The sequence below is a fragment of the Labeo rohita genome, chromosome 5, assembly GCF_022985175.1.
Source record: "Labeo rohita strain BAU-BD-2019 chromosome 5, IGBB_LRoh.1.0, whole genome shotgun sequence".
Lineage (NCBI taxonomy): Eukaryota > Metazoa > Chordata > Actinopteri > Cypriniformes > Cyprinidae > Labeo > Labeo rohita.
Genome location: NC_066873.1, coordinates 10,376,984 through 10,395,991, shown reverse-complemented (window position 1 = coordinate 10,395,991; position 19,008 = coordinate 10,376,984). Strand labels below are relative to the sequence as shown.

General features: G+C 35.0%; 2 protein-coding genes across 3 annotated transcripts; both read right to left on the bottom strand.

Annotated features, from left to right (window-relative positions):
* upk3b (uroplakin 3b) lies at window positions 1-6,856 on the bottom strand. The gene is made up of 6 exons (XM_051108816.1): window positions 6,715-6,856; window positions 5,357-5,500; window positions 4,994-5,222; window positions 2,615-2,694; window positions 2,365-2,494; window positions 1-1,075 (listed from the first exon to the last, which is right to left on the bottom strand). Exons 1-6 carry the CDS (start codon window positions 6,776-6,778, stop codon window positions 898-900), a joined length of 825 nt encoding a protein of 274 aa, XP_050964773.1. The 5' UTR covers window positions 6,779-6,856; the 3' UTR covers window positions 1-897.
* A 3,406-nt stretch (window positions 6,857-10,262) lies between these two features.
* On the bottom strand, window positions 10,263-18,277 carry prkrip1 (PRKR interacting protein 1). 2 transcript variants are annotated; one of them, XM_051108820.1, is made up of 6 exons: window positions 18,088-18,277; window positions 17,883-17,961; window positions 16,409-16,509; window positions 11,508-11,593; window positions 11,338-11,402; window positions 10,263-10,625 (listed from the first exon to the last, which is right to left on the bottom strand). In XM_051108820.1, exons 1-6 carry the CDS (start codon window positions 18,211-18,213, stop codon window positions 10,528-10,530), a joined length of 555 nt encoding a protein of 184 aa, XP_050964777.1. In that variant the 5' UTR covers window positions 18,214-18,277; the 3' UTR covers window positions 10,263-10,527. The 2 variants fall into 2 exon arrangements, with proteins under 2 accessions (XP_050964777.1, XP_050964778.1); XM_051108821.1 differs by having other exon boundaries at window positions 10,263-10,622; window positions 18,088-18,276.
* Window positions 18,278-19,008: the final 731 nt, after the last annotated feature.

Below are 19,008 nucleotides of genomic sequence, written 5' to 3'. Positions count from 1 at the left end.
ATAAATAAACCTTTATTTCATTCAATACTGAGTAGTATCAACAAAAAAGTAATTAAAATGAGTTACCCAATATTTGTGTGTATGATGTATTTATCAATCATAAAAAAAAAAAAAATTCTGACCAGTTGCAATATGTACATTTATAACATTTTAAACTAAACTCATAATGATTAAAGACCAGGGTAGTTGCTTTGTAAACATATAGCACATAATACAACTGTCAAAGATTAAAATTACTTAAAAACCACTAACAAGAATAGCATAAGAATAAATATGATTAAACATGAAAAAGAAAAGTATTTTACCTACTTACTTACCTTTTTGTAATAATGAATAACAATAATAAAAGATATTTAGTATAATATTAGTTAATAGAAACAAATTCTACTACTTTGGTGTGCGTGAAGGGTTATTTATGTCTATCTAACCCCTAAGACAAGAAAGGTTAGAAAACACTGGATCTGAAGGAGCACTTGATGATTACAGACAGGTGTGTTTGATTAGGGTTGAAACTAAACTCTGCAGGAAGGTCGATCAGGGTTGGGCACCCCTGCTCTACCATATATTTCTTTAGTTACTAGATAGCGCCATCTAGTGAATTTGCATTTGTAGTCAGTATTTCTGTTCCATCTTGTTCCTTTGATCACAAACAATTCTGAGGTCACAAGAGTTTACAAAAAGCTGGAACCTGACTAAAAAATTAACTTTAAATACATCCACTCTGGTTTGATACACAGGAAACAGTTCTGATGGCAGCTATGTATGTGAATGTGAAACTGAATGTGTTGATGAGTTCATTTCCAAGTGACAAGTTCACTTCCTTTGTTCTATTTTGGTTTGTGTCATATTCTCATTTTCTCCTGGAATATGCAGTGCAGTGATGGCGTCTTTGGGAGCTCACAGCTTTCGTGCTCCAGCCTTGGGCAGAGTGTCGGATGTGGTGTAATTTTTCACGTCCGACTGGTAAGAAGGGTTGTCGTAGGGGTGCACCCGCTCCTTTAGGTTGTGGGTGTCATAGCGGGGAATACGGATTGAGTTCATGACGGTGATTTGCTTACCGTCTTTCTTGCAACAGCTGAATAAACAAGAGTCGTATGTTAGGAAAATGATTTACACTGTCATAAAATGCAATCATATGCACTCTTAAAAATAAAAGTTCTTTAAAGGAGAAGTCCACTAATTTACTCACCCCCTTGTCATCCAAGATGTTCATGTCTTTCTTTCTTCAGTCGTAAAGAAATTATGTTTTCTGAGGAAAACACTTAAGCATTTTTCTCCACATAAAGGACTGATACGGTGTCCCGATTTTGAACTTCCAAAATGAAGTTTAAATGTGGCTTCAAACAATCCCAAATGCGGTTGTAAACGATCCCAGCCGAGGAAGAAGTGTCTTATTTTCATAAAAATAATACAATTTATATACTTTTTTAATGCCATACGCTCGTCTTGTCTTACTCTGGCTGGACTGTTTTTGTTCCGGTTCATTACAGTCAGGGTATGTCGAAAAACTCCCATCTCATGTTCTCCCTCAACTTCAAAATCATCCTATATTGTTATTTTACCTTGTTTGTTAAGGGTGTTTGATCTTCTTTGCAAGTTCACTTTGCAAAAACTGGGTCGGTACTTCTGCAGTGATGTAGGATGAATTTTAAATGATTTTAAGTTGAGGGAGAAAATACGATTGGAGTTTTTCGACATACCCTAACTGTCCTAAATTAGAATACACAGAGTTCAGGGAGAGAAAGGCAAGACGAGCGTTTGAGATTAAAAAGTATTTAAATTGTTTTTTTTTTTTTTTTTATAAAAATAACCATTTCGCTAGATAAGACCCTTCTTCCTTGGCTGGGATCGTTTTCAACCGCATTCAGAAGCTGTATTTTGAAAGTTCAAAATCGGGGCACCATGGCAGTCCATTATATGGAGAAAAATGCAGAAATGTTTTCCTCAAAAAACAATTTCATTACGACTGACGAAAGAAAGACGTGAACATCTTGGATGACAAGGGAGTGAGTACATTATATGTGAATCTTTGTTTTGGAAGTGGACTTCTCCTTTAATGGCATCGATGGTTCCATGAAGAACCTTGAACATCCATGGAAACTTTCAAATGCAAAAAAGGTTCTTAATAGTGGAAAAGTGTTCTTTAGAATTTTTTTTTTTTTTTTTTTTTTAAATGGTTCTTCTAAAGGAATCACTGCAAAAACACCCATTTGGAGCCTTTATTTTTAGGAGTGTAGCAGGAACATGACAATAAAGTATATGGGAATGCATTTCAGACTGCTATAAAATAGCACGAAGGAAATACATTTTATGTACAATGAACAAAATTATGATTCGTTGAATATGCCTCAAAAATGTACTCACCACTTTAAGCATAATGCGATGAGGAAAAAGAGTAAAAGCAGAGCCGCAGCCACACAGAGGATGGCAGTAATGACACACATGGCTCCAGATCTCGCACTTAGGCCATCATAAATGGTGTTATAGCTTAATACTGTATGAACAGAATATAAAGATAAAAAATATAAAAGAATATAAAAAATCTTTTAACTCCAACATTATTACTTAGCAGTATGAATCATAATTCAAATGATTTGATTTGATGAAGTCTTACGTTGGGGAAGTGTAATGTTGTTAGACCAGTTTGATGAATTAACAAGAGTCCCATTAGCATCGACTAGAAGATACCTGAAACTGTAAGTGAAATAAAGTTTTTAGTACATTAAAAGCAAACTCAAATCTTGTTTAAGACGCTACTTTGAAACTTCAGCCAAGTCATACTTTCGACAATGTAATTTTAAAAATATCTGAAAATATAAAACTATCCAGTGATTCAGATAACAATCTCTTTTAAGCACTGGAGAAAAGTATAAGCATTTGAAAGGTATTATATGGGTCATTCTATAATTAGATATTATTACCAACTGTATTGAATATAGGTCTATATAAATAAAGGTGATCTGTAGGAATATGTGCATTTAAATACCATCTATGTTTGCTACTGTCCACCATGTTTCCTTGTAACACAGTTGACAGGTAACTTAGTTGACATTTTTAGTTTTTTGGGCCTATAATCAACATGGAAGCCTAGAGCTACTGAGCATGTTTAGAAATATATTTTCATAAAGAAAACATACATTTTAGTTAAATTGTCTTGTTAAAATTTGCAGCAGTGATACTTGTGTAACACTGTTGACAGTCAATTAATCCACTCTTGACACAGGTTTGCTAGTTTAACCAATATTAAGGGAAAGAGAGAGAATATAATTTTTAGTGTTTCATCCATGTGCTTCCAGTGGAAATATCATCATACTGTGCAAATTATGCAAGAATGGGACAAACCATTCCTTTTTGAGGGGGTGTTTTCTAGTGGGTAACTTAGTTGACAATGGTTTTTCGGACACAAATAAAACAAGTTATATCACAATAAACACTTATTTTTGAAGTGCACACCCAAATATCTTGACAACCTAATCTATCTGAAGACAAAACCATTAAATAATTTATATTTCAGGTAATTTTCATGCTTAAATGCAGAGTATAATGACAAACTTTACAAAATCGGACAGCTGAATACCAGGGTTGTATGTGATATGAACATCATTTTTGAACAAAACATATGGCTTTTTCAGCATATAGTTGTGTGATTGGGAATAATATATACTAGAAAATTAAGCATCGGGCTTTATATTGATGAAAGTATATTAAAAATATACTTCACGGACATGAGATGTATCCACAATTATAGAATGATCTATATGTTAGTCCTAATCTTTTAAATAGATAGATACTGTCAGTCTACAAAATTAAAGATAGGGATTTTTCTCTTTTTGCCGGTTACATTGGTACACCAGTAAGTGGCAACAAGTGTTATTTTGGACAAATTGGTTCAAATCCACTGAATACAACAGCAGTTTGTTGTAAAACCCTTATGAAAATTGACCATAAAAACATGGTTACTATACTTAATTCATGGTAACTACAAATTAACCATGGCTGTAGTATTCTAACTATAGTTTAACCATGGTATTTAGTAAAACTGTGGTTTTACAAATGGTAATCAATACGCGGTTAATCAAAACACGGTTATTGCACTTTTACTATAATAAAAACCATGGCTAATTTTAGTAAGGGAATGCACAAAAGTAACTCCGATTGAGATTTTAACTAAGTAAATTTCACTGAGTAAATGTAATTATTATGTACAAATCTAATGGACTTTTTGTTTGTTTAGCTGTTGTATAAAAGAAATCTTACATTTGCATTGTGTTTTGGACCAGATATGTAGCAATGGCGTTCTTGTTTGTGTGATAGTCTACTGCTCAAATAAATACCTGATGGATTTTTCATTAAAGGCATTTTTAACACCTTCATTAACATTATTTGCATTTCTAAAGGGGTGAGTCACATTTTTCGTCGCTCTGCCAAATTTCTTGGCTAAAATGTGGTAGCCTAATTTTAATAAGAATTCACACGTTCGGGTGTTTTGCGTGAGTGCAAAAGATTTCCACACTCGCTTTCGCTTGTGTTCAAGCGTTGGCCAACAGAAAGCTAAAATGTTGTGGGCAAAAAAAAAAAAGTCCTTTGTCTAGCTTTGTCTGTTGTCAGTATATAAACGTTTACCACTGTTAAGTGAATCTTCGTGGTCATTTAAACATGAATCCATGTTGTCGGGATTCCTGTGAGGGTTAAAGATTTCAGCATGCAAATTTGGCACTGGGTCCAGTAGGTCATGTGTATTCAACACTTTGATCAACAAAAGCAACATTACACTATAGACAATAGGCAATTAAGCTTTTTTTTTCCCCCACAAACTTTTGCTGAAATTCACTAATGGAACCGGTAAGAGCTGTTTTTTATGAGCACACGACAACAAAATGTTTTGTTGGCTTTTGTAATCTTAGAAAGGCAAAACAAATGTCATATGGGTGTTTAGAATTGCAGATTTGGCTCAGTTTCGAAGATTGCAATTTACATTAATAAAATCTCATACCAAACAGTGGATCCATCAGGTAATGCTCCATTACAGTTGGGGGCATAACATGTCCCATCAGCCCCGACTATGAAGTACTGATCACTGGAGGACTGATTACAGGGGAAATTTGACAGAGGTCCAACTCTGGTCAGAAAGTAGTTGCTTCCTGATGGCTGGAAGGCTGTTGGGTATGGTGACAAGCTGGTGACGTTGGGAGTGCCCGCTGGAGCATTAAAGGTGCCGGTTGCTAAAGGTGAAAGACGAGTGATAATGTAAGCATACGATCTTCAGAACACACCACTTGTTCTTTTTTGGCTTATTTGTTTGATCAAAAATACAGTTTACCAGTAACATGATTATGATTTTCTAAAGGCGTTTTACCTGAGCACAGGCCAGCCACCAGCCATATGTCACAGCCAGGGCACGTCTGATCAAATACACAATACGGCTGCTGCAGTATCACTGTACTGGTGGTGACAGTGGCTAAGAATGGATTAGTTGTGAGCTGGGGCTGAAAAATGAGACCTGTAGACAGAGAAAAAAACTTTTTTTAAGTGACCTCATTGTTCCAACTTGACTCCTTTTAAAGTCTGTTGCAGAATAATGGCAGGTTGAGTCTGATTCACATGCACCTGTCCTAGGGGAAAAAAAGATTGTGTAATACCTACCAACCCTAAATGCTGTAACAGCAGTGGTACAGGTGTACGGATAAAAAATTGGACATGGAACAGAACATACAGGCTCAGTCTTGCCCCTAGTGAGTTTACCTCAAGTCTTGATATAGATTGTGTTTTTACAACTTGTATGAACATGACAAACAAAAGGCTTAATTGTAGTTTTTAATATATATGTGTTTATCTGTCCAGTAGGTCATTAAAAAACAATTGTGCCAAATGAGTGTGACATCCTGACATACTACTGCTATAATTAACGTAATGACTAATAATTTAACCTAGTTAAATTCAATAGATTTGATTCAATTTAGCTTCATACACTCTTAAAAATAAAGGTGCTTCACAGTGCCATAGAAGAACCTTTTTTGTCTAAATGGTTCCATAAAGAACCTTTAACATCTGAAGAACCTTCCTGTTTCACGAATGGTTCTTTGCTGCGAAACAAGGTTCTTCAGATTATAAAAACCTTTCACTGAATGGTTCTTTGTGGAACCAAAAACGGTTTTTCTATGGCATCGCTGTGAAGAACCTTTTAAAGCACATTTATTTTTAAGAACGTAGTCGACAAGACTACATCAACATAAATTGTATAAATTACAATTCAGCTGTTATTTTTTGTTGACAATGAAGCTAAAGTGAGTCAAATGTAAAAAAAAAAAATTAATAAAAAATTATATTATATATATATATATATATATATTTTTTTTTTTTTTTAATTTTTTAAATTAATGGACATGCAGTGACATTATATAAAAGCCATAGAAAGCTTGCCAGGGTATTTTAGCTGAACTAAGGAAGAATTTTAGCTTGTTAATCTGTAATCATCTTTGTCTGACATCCAACATGATGAAAATTTAATGCAATATTTGTGTGCACTTTTCTCTGTCTTTAATGAGCTATTATCTAAGGATGTCTCTCTCTATTTAAACTAAAGGAAAAGGCAAACAACATAATTACAGTATAAATGAAGTGCATTTGTGATGAAACGCAGAAACCAGGTCTCTATAGTAACCAGCATATAAAAAGAACAAACAAACACTGTAATTAAGGCTAAAATGCACTTACCTTCTCCAGTCCACATCCAGATAGACAGCAATGACATCAAACGGATCACCGCATTTGTCTTCATCTTGTAACGTGGATGCAGATAGCTTCTTATTAACAATATCAGGAGTAGAATCAAACCTGGCTGGTTTCTCTGCTCAGTATGTAATATGCCTGGCAGAGCCAAATCAACTCCTATAAAAAGAAGCTGAAGGGAGGGGAAAGAGTTTTTCGTGAGGGTGTGTGAATCCCAGGTAGAAACTGGGAGGTGCTTTGGGCAAAAAAAAAGTGCTTTGAAATTCTAAAGACTGACTATTGCAACTTTGTAAGCTGTGAAAAATGCATGAATCATGTTATAACACTTTCTGCTTTAATCATAAAGCACAGAACACATTTTCATAGCCAATGCCACAATCTCAAAGTGCCCAAAATAGTGAAGTCACAACAGAGAATCAAACCTTCTGACAGTTAAATGGAAAATAAAGCCGAGGGAAAGTCTGTCTGAATGACTAATGTTAAAGTCAATAAACTCTCCACATACTGCTAACTTAATTCCCACCAAACAGGCACATGACGTGAGTTGACATGACATTGGCAAGCAAAGGCGTGGAGTTTATTCATACAAAAATCGATAAAACTCAATTCCTAGTGTCTTGAGGGAAAGCATTACATGGTGATTAAAAACATAATGTGCATCAAAATGGGTTTTTTATTTTATTTCCGCCATCATATTGGCTTTCCAGGCTGTGTTTTCTGCAGCTCCACCATCTGTCTGTGTTTGTAATCAAATAATTAAAATTGTGTTTGTTGGTAAAACCAGCTTAACCAGACCTGTTCAGACATGAAGCAAATGAACCGCTGTTTATAGGTATCAGTCACTGACGTTTTCTCTGTAACACTTTCTCTCTGTTAGAGGCCTTACTGTGAACATGCAAAACTCAGAATTCATATTATTTGCAAAGTCTGGACGGGCGAGTTCGAAATAATGACGTAGTAGTAACACAACAAAATCCAGACTCCTATTGTGGTGAATCAGACTATGAACTAGAGCTATTAGTATTTGTGTGGTAATTCAGGGTGGAGAGAATAATGCTGTGCTTTTTTACATGTGCTTTAAAGGAATGTGGTACACATGACAATAGGGTCCATTAGTGACTAATGAACAATTACACCACTAGCTTTCTCAGTAATTAATTTTTAAGTCCAGAAATGATTGTGCATTTACATGATTTTTACCAATTAGAAATAATTTCCATCAAAGTCCTCAAATGAACCTTTAAATGGTCCTGTGTGTACAACAGATCTTTCCCCCCTTTAAAAACTATTATATCTATTATGGCTCTCCATTAATGAGACGCCAGAAAAATGGTGTGCATATGCATGATGATTAAAGAGCATCATTTTAGTTTCAGGTTAAAAACATTTAGAAGCAAAGTCGTTTAAAGGAGAAGTTTGCTTCCAGAATGAAAATTTCCTGATAATTTACTACCGTACCCCTACCGTATGTCATCCAAGATGTTCATGTCTTTCTTTCTTCAGCTGAAAATTAAGGCTTTTAAGGAAAACATTACAGGATTTTTCTCCATTTAGTGGACATCAATGGTGGCCAACGGGTTGAAAGTCCAAATTGCAGTTTCAACGCAGCTTTAATGATCTCTACACGATCCCAGACGATGAATAAGGGTCTTATCTAGTGAAACGATAAGTGATTTTCTAAGATTTATATACTTTTTAACCACAAATGCACATCTTGCACTAGCTCAACTGTACGCATTACGTAATCACACACGTGTGACAGATGGAAGTACTGAGCCAGTGTTTACAAAGCGAACGTGCAAAGTCAGTCAAACACCTTGTACAAAAATGGTAAAACAACAATGTTGGACGATTTTGAAGTTGGAGGAGAAAATGAGATGGGAGTTTTTTGCCCTACCCTACCTTTTTGAACCGAAGTACAGTTGAAGTCAAAAGTTTACATCCCCCTTTCAGAATCATTTAAAATGTTAATTATTTTACCAAAATAAGAGGGAACATACAAAATGCATGTTATTGTTTATTTATTACTGACTTGAATAAGATATGTAACATAAAAGATGTTTACATATAGTCCACAAGATAAAATAATAAAAAAATTTATAAAAGTGACCCGGTTCATTCTGAATACTGTATTGTTACCTGAATGATCCACAGCTGTGTTTTTTGGTTTAGTGATAGTTGTTCATGAGTCCCTTGTTTGTCCTTAACAGTTAAACTTTCTGCTGTTTTTCAGAAAATCCTTCAGGTCCAACAAATTCTTTGGTTTTCCAGCATTTTTGTGTATTTGAAACATTTCCAACATTGACTGTATGATTTTGAGGTCCATCTTTTCACACTGAGGACAACTGAGGGACTTATATTCAACTATTACAGAAGGTTCAAACACTCACTGATGCTCCAGATAGAAAAAAACATGCATTGAGATCTGGGGTGTAAAAACTTTTGAACGGAATGGAGATGCGTACATTTTTTTCTTTTGCCTAAATATCATGTTTTTTTTCATTTAGTACTGCCCCTTAGAGGAAACAGAAGATATTTATATGTTTCCCAGAAGACAAAAAAAAAAAGGTAAAATTTACCCTGATCTTCAAATTCTAAAAGTTTTCACCCCCTGCCTGTTAATGCATCGTTTTTCCTTCTGGGGTATTAGTGAGCATTTGAACTTTCTGTAATAACTGCATACAAGTCCCCTTAGTTATCCTCAGTGTGAAAAGATGGATCTAAAAACCATATAGTCATTGTTGGGAACGGTTCAGATACACAAAAATTCTGGAAACTGGAAACTTACCTCAACTGTATACAGACGAAGAACTAACCATGCGTGGCCTTTCCAATGTGATCACGTAAGGCATTAAGACATGGATGCTCATCACAGAGCTTGTGCAAGATGAGCATTTGTGGTTAAAAAGCATAGTTGTTTTTTTTTTTTTTTAAGAAAATGACTGATTGTTTCCTCAGATTAGATCCTTCTTCCTTGGCTGCGATCGTGTAGAGCCCTTTGAAGCTGCAATGAAACTGCAATTTGGACCTTCAACTTGTTGGTCCACTATGGAGAAAAACCCTGAAACGTTTTCCTCAAAAACTTTACTTTTCGACTGAAGAAAGAAAGACATGAACATCTTTGATGACATGGGGATGAGTAAATTACCAGGAAATTTTCATTCGGATGTTGATGTGAAATTCTCCTTCAAGATGTCTTTTTGTGAAATTGATCAAAATGAAGCTTATGACTAAAGCAAGAACAAACATCTGCCATTGGACGATACTTGGTCTTGTTTTAATTTTAAATTGTTGACTTAATTTCATATTTGCATGTCCAGTAATGTATTCCAATTTTAGGTTTAGGTATTTATATCGAAAGACAAAAAAAAAAAAAAAAAAACTAAGATAATAATTTTTTCAGTGCGTCTAATATTTAATGCAATGAAAAAAAAAATCTTTTTTAGCTTGTAATGTATGCATGTGATGGAAATCAGAAGCATTTAAAGGACAGTGAGGAAAAATGTTCCATAAAACACTGAAATGACAAAGTATTCCGTTTGTTGTTTATTAAAAAAAAAAAAAAATACATATTTACAACAGAATAAAAGTCAATCCTGGTCACGTTATTTTATCATCAACACTTCAGTGACAAAAAACATCCAGCTTCTCAAACGTCCAACTCAAGCGTTGAACATCTGACTCGAACACAATGGATGAGGGACATTGATTTCAAACTGATTTCAAGTAAATTTCAGTAAATGGTGTTTCTGGCATCAGAAGGTAGTATATGCCGGACACTTCCAACCTTTCATCGGGTCACCTCTTTCCCATGATGAAGCTGGGCACTTCTGCGTCATCTTCTTGCTCTTCTGCTTCAGAAGCAGAGGATGATGATGACTTCTCCTCTGAGCCTGCTGACACAAACACATTATTACTCACTGCTTCAATGAATGTTGAAATTCAAGAGGTGCAGTTACTATGATAATGATGATGATGAGCTGTGATGCCATCCTTAAATAACAGTTTTAAATATAGTGCTCATAATAAACATTAAACCCTCATGGATGTTTTAGTGCTTTACTTTACAACATTGAATGACAGATGATTTACGTAGACACTACAGAGAAAAATGTACACAAATCAGTCAAGTCAATTACTACAATTAAATATAAAGTAAACATTATCAAATATTTGTTTACATAAGTCAGAGCTCAATGCTAAGGATTTTTTAAAATTTTTACTTGCCCGGTCCAAATTTTCACTGGCCCAACCCCAGAAAATTAAACAGTTGCTGTTATCATTGTTTTTGACTCATGTTATCCTTTATTTTAATAAATAAGCTTATATGACACCAAAAATTTACATACCAAATAAAATTGTACAATTCTCGATTGAAATTTCGATACCACACCTAGACCTACTAGCTTAACTAACGTTCAAACATTATTTGTTTGTTCAAAAAATTTTTATTTTTTTATTAAAAATGAAAAGCTGCTTTAGGGAAAAACCAAAGCATCTAAAGCAGACACTCAAGTTTAGAAGATATCTTCCTGCTCGTGCACACTGTGTTTCAGTACTATAAGACCACTGAACGTGAATTTCTAAGATAATTTCATTATCTCCTACCTTCTTCTTTTTGGCTTTCCATCTTTGCTTTCTTTGCCATCAGCTTCTTTTGCTTTAACTTTTCCCTAAATGACAGAAAAGAACAACTGCGATTTAGAAACACAAGATAAACTAAGAGTTCTCTAATGATTATAAAGTATCTGAAATAAACAACACAGTATTTTGCAAACCTCTTCTTTCTGCGTTTAGCTGTTCTTTCCTCAGCAGCCTTTTGGTTTTCTTGCAACTTCTCGATATATTCTTCATCCAGCTTTTGCTGCAAGAATAAAACAAATTATTTGTGAACCAATATTAGCTGTACTCCATTTTGATATTTGATTTCATTTTATTAAAATGAAAAAACAAACAAACAAACAAAAAACACCATCACCAGTTCAAGACCTGAAACATTCTATGCAAACAGTGCTGAACCGTAATGTAAATTTCAATTAAATTTACTTTCAATTAGAATGAATCTTACTTTCAAACACACACACATATACACACTCACTTTTGTGAAATACTGTGTGTGTGTGTGTGTGTGTGTGTGTGTACTTGTTTTTGCTACATAGTGGGGACCAAATGTCCCCACAAGGATAGCAAAACCTGAAATTTTGACATTGTGGGGACCGGCCTGCGGTAAGTGTAACGATGCAAATATGTTTTCTGTGAGGGCTAGGTTTAGGGTTAGGGTTGGGCATAGACAATATTGTTTGGTCAGTAAATCTATAGAAGTCTTTGGAAAGTCCCCACAATTCACGTGTGTGTGTGTGTGTGTGTGTGTGTGTGTGTGTGTGTGTATATATATATATATATATATATATATATACACATATACACACACACACACACAGTATCTCACAAAAGTGAGTACACCCCTCACATTTCAGCAACGTTTTTGGTGTATCTTCTTAAGGAACAATACTATAAAAATGAAACTTGGATCAATGTGCAGCTTGTATATTAGAGTATATTTACAGTCCCCTGAAAATAACTCAACATACAGCCATTATTGTCAAAACAGCTGGCAACAAAATTGAGTACACCCTAAATGATAACAGCACTGTGTCATTTAACCATGCAAAGCCACATGTCCTGTTCATCATGTTCATGTTTTTGTCTGCTTGACAGGACCATACAAAGCTGTGTATCTTGTATTACTTTGAGTACAATTCTCTCATACTGACCACTGGATGTTCAACAAGGCACCTCATGGCAAACAGCTCTCTGAAGATGTGAGAATTAGAATTGTGGCTCTCCACAAAGATGGCCTAGGCTATAAGAAGTTCAGTAACAACCTGAAACTGAGTTACAGTACTGTGGCCAGGGTCATACAGAGGTTTTCCAAGAGGGGTTCCATTCGGAATAGGCCTCGCAAGGGTCGATCAATGAAGTTGAGTGCTCGTCTGAAGCTGGCTTACAAGAAAGCCCGCAAACAGTTTGCTGAAGACAACCTGAATTACTGGAAGCATGTCCTATGGTCTGATGAGACTAAGATAAACTTGTTTGGCTCAGATGGTGTCCAGCATGTGTGGTGATGCCCTGGTGAGGAGTATCAAGAAAATGGTGTCTCTCCTACAGTCAAGCATTGTGGTGGTAGCATCATGGTCTGGGGCTGCATAAGTGCTGCTGGTACTGGGGAGCTGCGGTTCATTGAGAGAAACATGGATTCCATTATGTACTGTACATTTCTGAAGCAGAACATGATGCCTTCCTTTCAGAAACTGGGCCGAACGGCAGTTTTCCAACATGATAATGACCCCAAACACACCACCAAGATGACAATTGCCTTGCTGAGGAAGGTGCAGGTGAAGGTGACCTGACTTGAACCCTATTGAGCACCTATGGGACATCCTCAAGCGGAAGGTGGAGAAGCACCATGTGTCTAACATCCAGCAGCTCCATGATGTCATTATAGAGGATTTGAAGAGGATCCCAGCAACAACCTGTGCAGCTCTGGTGAATTCCATACCGAGAATGATTAAGGCAGTGCTAGATAACAATGGTGCTAACACAAAATATTGACACTTTGGACAGTTTTGACAAGTTCACTTAGGGTGTACTCACTTTTGTTGCCAGCTGTTTTGACAATGGCTGTATGTTGAGTTATTTTTAGGGGACAGTAAATATACACTGCTATACAAGCTGCACACTGACTACTCTATAATATATCCAAGTTTTATTTCTATAGTATTGTCCCTTGAGAAGATATACTAAAATGATTGCTGAAATGGGAAATGTATATACTGTGTGTATATACTGTGTGTGTGTATATATATATATATATATATATATATATATATATACACACACATACATACACACACACTCATACATGTATATAGTAGTCAACATTTGAAGTGGATCAAAACCTTTCATCAAAGTTGTCCTAAAATTAAAACAATATCCATTCTTGTCTCAGGACAACTTTGGATGAACTTTTTTCATCCACTTCAAATGTTGACTACTGTATATATGAGAGAGAGGAACTTGGTGTGACAAACATAAATCAGTTGGTTTTTGATGTGACCTAAATTCCAAAAGAAACACAATATTGGGGAACAATATGCATCACAGACCAGAATATGGCATTGACAAATTCAACTCAGTATTGTTCTATACACATGACTGTCACATCAACAGTAAAGAGTCTGTCCCGTGCACCTGTGAGATGAAGAGCTAAGCAGATCCACCTCTGCTGACACCACACCCAAATTCAGTTATTTAAGCCGCTACAAATAACGGGTGGAACCGCATTCCATTTTAAAGTATATTAAAATAGTAAACTGTTATTTTAAATTGCAGTTTTTCTTGCACTTGGATTTCTTTCTGTTCACTGGCAGTCATTTAAAGTTTAACAACAACAACAAAAAAAACACTCAGTGAGGAATGGAGAAGAAAGTGCTCACTAATAAGCACATATCAGACTTTTTGAATCTACAGTAAAATACCCATTATTTATACATACGGTGCTGTTCAAAAGTTTGGGATCATTAAGATTTTTTATGTTTTTTAAACAAGTTTTTTATGCTCAATTTATGTTCCATTTATTTGATCAAAAATACAGAAAAAAATGTTATGAAAAACTGCAATTTAAAATAACAGTTTACTATTTTAATATACTTTAAAATATTACTTATTTCTCTGATGCAAAGCTAAATTTTTAGCATCATTACTCCAGTCTTTAGTGTCTCACAATCATTCAGATATCATTCTAATATGCTGATTTATTATCAATGTTGGAAACAGTTGTGTTGCTTAACCTGTGATACTTTTTTTCACGATTCTTTAATGAATAAAAAGTTAAAAAGAACAATTCTATTCAAAATAGAAATCTTTACTATCACTTTTTATCAATTTATCACATCCTTGGTGAATAAAACTATTAATTTTTCAAAGAAAGAAAGAAAAAAGGAAAGAAAATATTTACTGACCCCAAACTTTGAACGGTAGTGTATATTGTTACAGAAGATTTATATTTTAAATAAATGCTGTTCTTTTTAACTTTTTATTCATCAAATAATCCTGAAAAAGTATTGCAGGTTCCCAAAAAATATTAAGCATCTCAACTGTTTCCAGCATTGATAAATCAGCATATTAGAATGATTTCTGAAGGATCATGTGACACTGAAGACTAGGGTAATGATGCTGAAAATTCAGCTTTGCAATACAGGAATAAAGTTTTTTTTTTTTCTGTTTAAGTTTATTGAAATAGAAAACCACTATTTTAAATTGCAATAACATTTCACAATATTACTTTCTTCTGTATTTTTAATCAAATAAATGCAGCCTTGATGAGCAGAAACCATTTCTTTAAAAAACATTAAAAATCATACTAATCCCAAACGTTTGAACGGCAGTCTACACCAGTGGCGGCTACTGGTCTGTCAAATAGGGGAAGCTCATTTTCGGCCTACATCATAAAATTGTCTATTTATTTATTCACAAGAATGTGCCTTATTGTCATAAGTAAGTCACAATGCAAACAATCGTAAAAAAAAAAAAAAAAAAAAAAGCTTTAGTTTTATTATGCAAAATATGATGTATTTTTTCTTTTAGTCAGATGCTACTATATAGTATAAATATTTTGCAATTTAAATAAGGTTATTATGGAGATTTATTTATTTATAAAGTATTTTAATATAAATATAAGGTTTCATTATGTTATGTTAAAATTTTTCAAGATTACTATGTATATATATATATATATATATTTTTATATTAATCTATATTAATTTATAGTCATCCTATAGTAATCTATATATATATATATATATATTGATTACTACATTAAATATTAACATGAATGAATGAATGAACGATCTAAAAAAAATATTAAACTCTGTAAAAGTGAAACAAGGAATGTGGTGTATAATTGTGTGAAATGTATGATGAAAATCAAGCAATTTCGCCAAGCAAATATAAAGAAATAGGTTGCAGCAGTTTTTATTTCGACTGAACTTGAGAAATCCGCGATGGGACTGAGCGCGAATAGCTTCAGCGATTCCTTATAGTACAAAATCGCTGTCAGTCAAAAGGAGATGCAATCTTTCGACAGACCCTCCAATCATCACGCAGAAGCTCGGAGTCCAGGCCAGCCCACTCCTCATTTGCTCCTCATTCACCCCCAGAGACGCTGAGCGTCCGTGGGCGGGACATAATCGCAGCGTTTATCCAATGACCGTCTAGTTTCAAAGCACTGAAAAAAAAACGTTCAAAGCAGCCCCATTGAAGTCAATGGACGCTGGGCTTCAACGGGGAAATGCACTGTGACGCTACGGGAATGTATGAGAAGAAAATCAAGTCAGCCGACCTGCTATATCTAACTGATTCTGAACGAACTCGTCTTTGAGATGAACGTTTTCTAACGCATTTTTAGTCAATAAAATGTTAATACAATAGTACATAATTTGACCATTAATTTTGTGACATTATAGGGGAAGCTGAGCTTCCCTTGCAGTCTTAAAGAAATCGCCACTGGTCTACACTGTTCTGTAACAATGCTGAGGACCTTATATTTTTACCCTTTCTTAGTGTAAATTGACATAGCTGTTATTAGATAATCATATGCTTCAGGCAAAAATGAACCTACCTTGTCAGACAGTCGTTCTAGGAAGTCTTGTCTCTGATACTCCCGACGGCGTAGATGTCTATACACGTGGAATTCACCGCTGCCTGCTCCAGCACTGGAACCTGAGGTAATTACATTAATAAATATGATAGATTATTTGTGTGGTGGCAGAAATCCTGAGAATGTCAGAACCAATTACAGTATGGTGTGTTAAGACAAAGACAAAATCTAAATATGAAAAAATGATTATTATAACATAGATAAACATATTCGGTCATTCACTGTTAAAGGGATAGTTCACCAAAAAACTAAAATTCTGTCATGAATTACTCACCCTCATGTTGTTCCAAACCCATAAGACCTTTGTTCATCTTCAGAACACAAATGAAGGTATTTTTGATTAAATCTGAGAGCTTTTTGACCCTGCATAGAAAGCAATGCAACTGAAATGTTCAAGGCCTAGAAAGGAAGTAAGGACATTGTTAAAATAGTCCATGTGACAACAGTGGTTCAACTGTAATATTATGAAGCTACAGGAATACTTTTTGTGTGAAAAGAAAAAGTTGAAGACTGACATGGAAGAAAAAAACGTTAAATGAAATAGCTATTTTTGTTTTCTTTGCCCACAAAAAGTTTTCTCCTAGCTTCATAAAATTATGGTTGAACCACTGATGTCACATGGACTATTTTATCAATGTCCTTACTAGCTTTCTAGGTCTTTCTAGGTTGCGTTGCAGGCTCAGAAAACTTTCAGATTTCATCAAAAATATCTTAATTTGTGTTCTTAAGATGAACAAAGGTCTTATGGGTTTGGAACAACATGAGAGTAGTAACTGACAGAATTTTCATTTTTTGGGTAAACTATTCCTTTAATGCTGCTGCACATCTTATTTTTTTTAAGGTGTTTTGTTTAACCAAGTATGTTAGCCAGTCACGAAACAAAGGCACAGCTCTGTTTGTTGCACAGGTTTCTTTTTTCTTTTTAAGTGGTTTAAAAATATTTTTTGAAACACCATGCTAAAAAGATCTCAAAGTTTCCTGTAGCTTACAGCTATTCAGCAGCACTGCAACATAACTACTGCAAATGATAACTTTAGTTGCGTTCAACTTGAAATGAACCAAGAACTGGTACTGTCATACAGACCTTGTGAATAAATTGATATATCCGTTTTTTTATAAATTCACGTAATCAGCTGAAAGTAAATGATGTTACCACATGTCTGGTTATTTACCATTTTATTTAATATATCTTTATGACCAACCATTGGGCATTTGGAAATACACTGTATTAAGTTCATCCGCTTCTAATGCGTTTTTAGGTGTCCTGTTTTGACAACTCAAAATTAATTTAATTTCTTTTTATATAAATATATAGCTTCTTCAAATATAGACGAATCGTAAATTGAACTATTAAGGCAACTGAGTCGTTCAGATGAATAATACGAATCGTGAAATGACTTCATTTGTAGATCTGAGACAGTAAACAAACACAAACCCATCACATCGCGCACAAACTCTGGCGGAGCGCGTGGATTCCACTCTTTCGGTTTTTCTGGTATGGGCGCAGGTTTGTCCTTTAAAACGAAAACATTAAACTTAGCAATGTTTATGTTCAATGCTTCTGCAACAGTTGAGTAGCATCATTAGCATGTGTTAGTGCTCCAAATAAACCCGCTAGCTTGAGTTAAAACGTAACTCACGGGGTTTCGCATCAATCTCTCCAACTTTAAGCGCTGCTCCTCTGCTGGAGTTTTGGCGATAATTAAAGGCTGAGACTCCTTTTTAGGAGCTTTCCCAGGTCGAGCATCTTTCTTCTCCGCCGCCATGATTTTTCCAGAGTCTTCTTCGAGCCAGCTTTTGATTTCTTCTTCTGTTTATTAATGGCACTGCACAGATCTGAGTGCGCTTACTGCCACCTACTGGTTTTGAGTTTATAAAAATGTACCATGTGACGTTTGATATGCATAATAACCATTATGAATGAAAGGAAACAACGTAACGTGGTCTTCTGTTGTATGTTTGTTCATTGTATGCATGTATGTATTTCCATTCTTTTTTTCTTTCATTGGACTTAAGTTTCAGAACAGCTCCCACAACACTGCAAAACACCATTAGACTACCTAAACATATCATAGATCATATAATAAGACAAAATATAGCCAAAATGCTATTACCATAATATTTTTTTATTATAGGGTGACCAGACGTCCTGAACAGTCCAGTTTTTAGTGTTTTGTCCCTGACTGCAGCTGTCCCTGGAAATGTCCAGCAAACCACCAACATAGCTTTCTGCTGCTGGTTACCTGAGTAATCGTGTAGTGATTATTTTCACCAACGAAGGGCGCTGCGAGCTAAACTAATTACTTAGTCGTGAGCCGACGATAGACCAGACTGAGCCTGCATTCCAATGTGCATACTATCCATCCTAAATTCTATGTGACAGTAGTCATTTTCAATACTATTTAGGTCAGATAGGGTGGATAATATGAACACTGGGACGCAGGGTGACTCTGCTTGCATTCAATGCATTGTCAAGATGAGAGATATTCACATGTGATTCATATGTGACCCTGGACCACAAAACCAGTCTTAAGTAGCACCGGTATATTTGTAGCAATAGC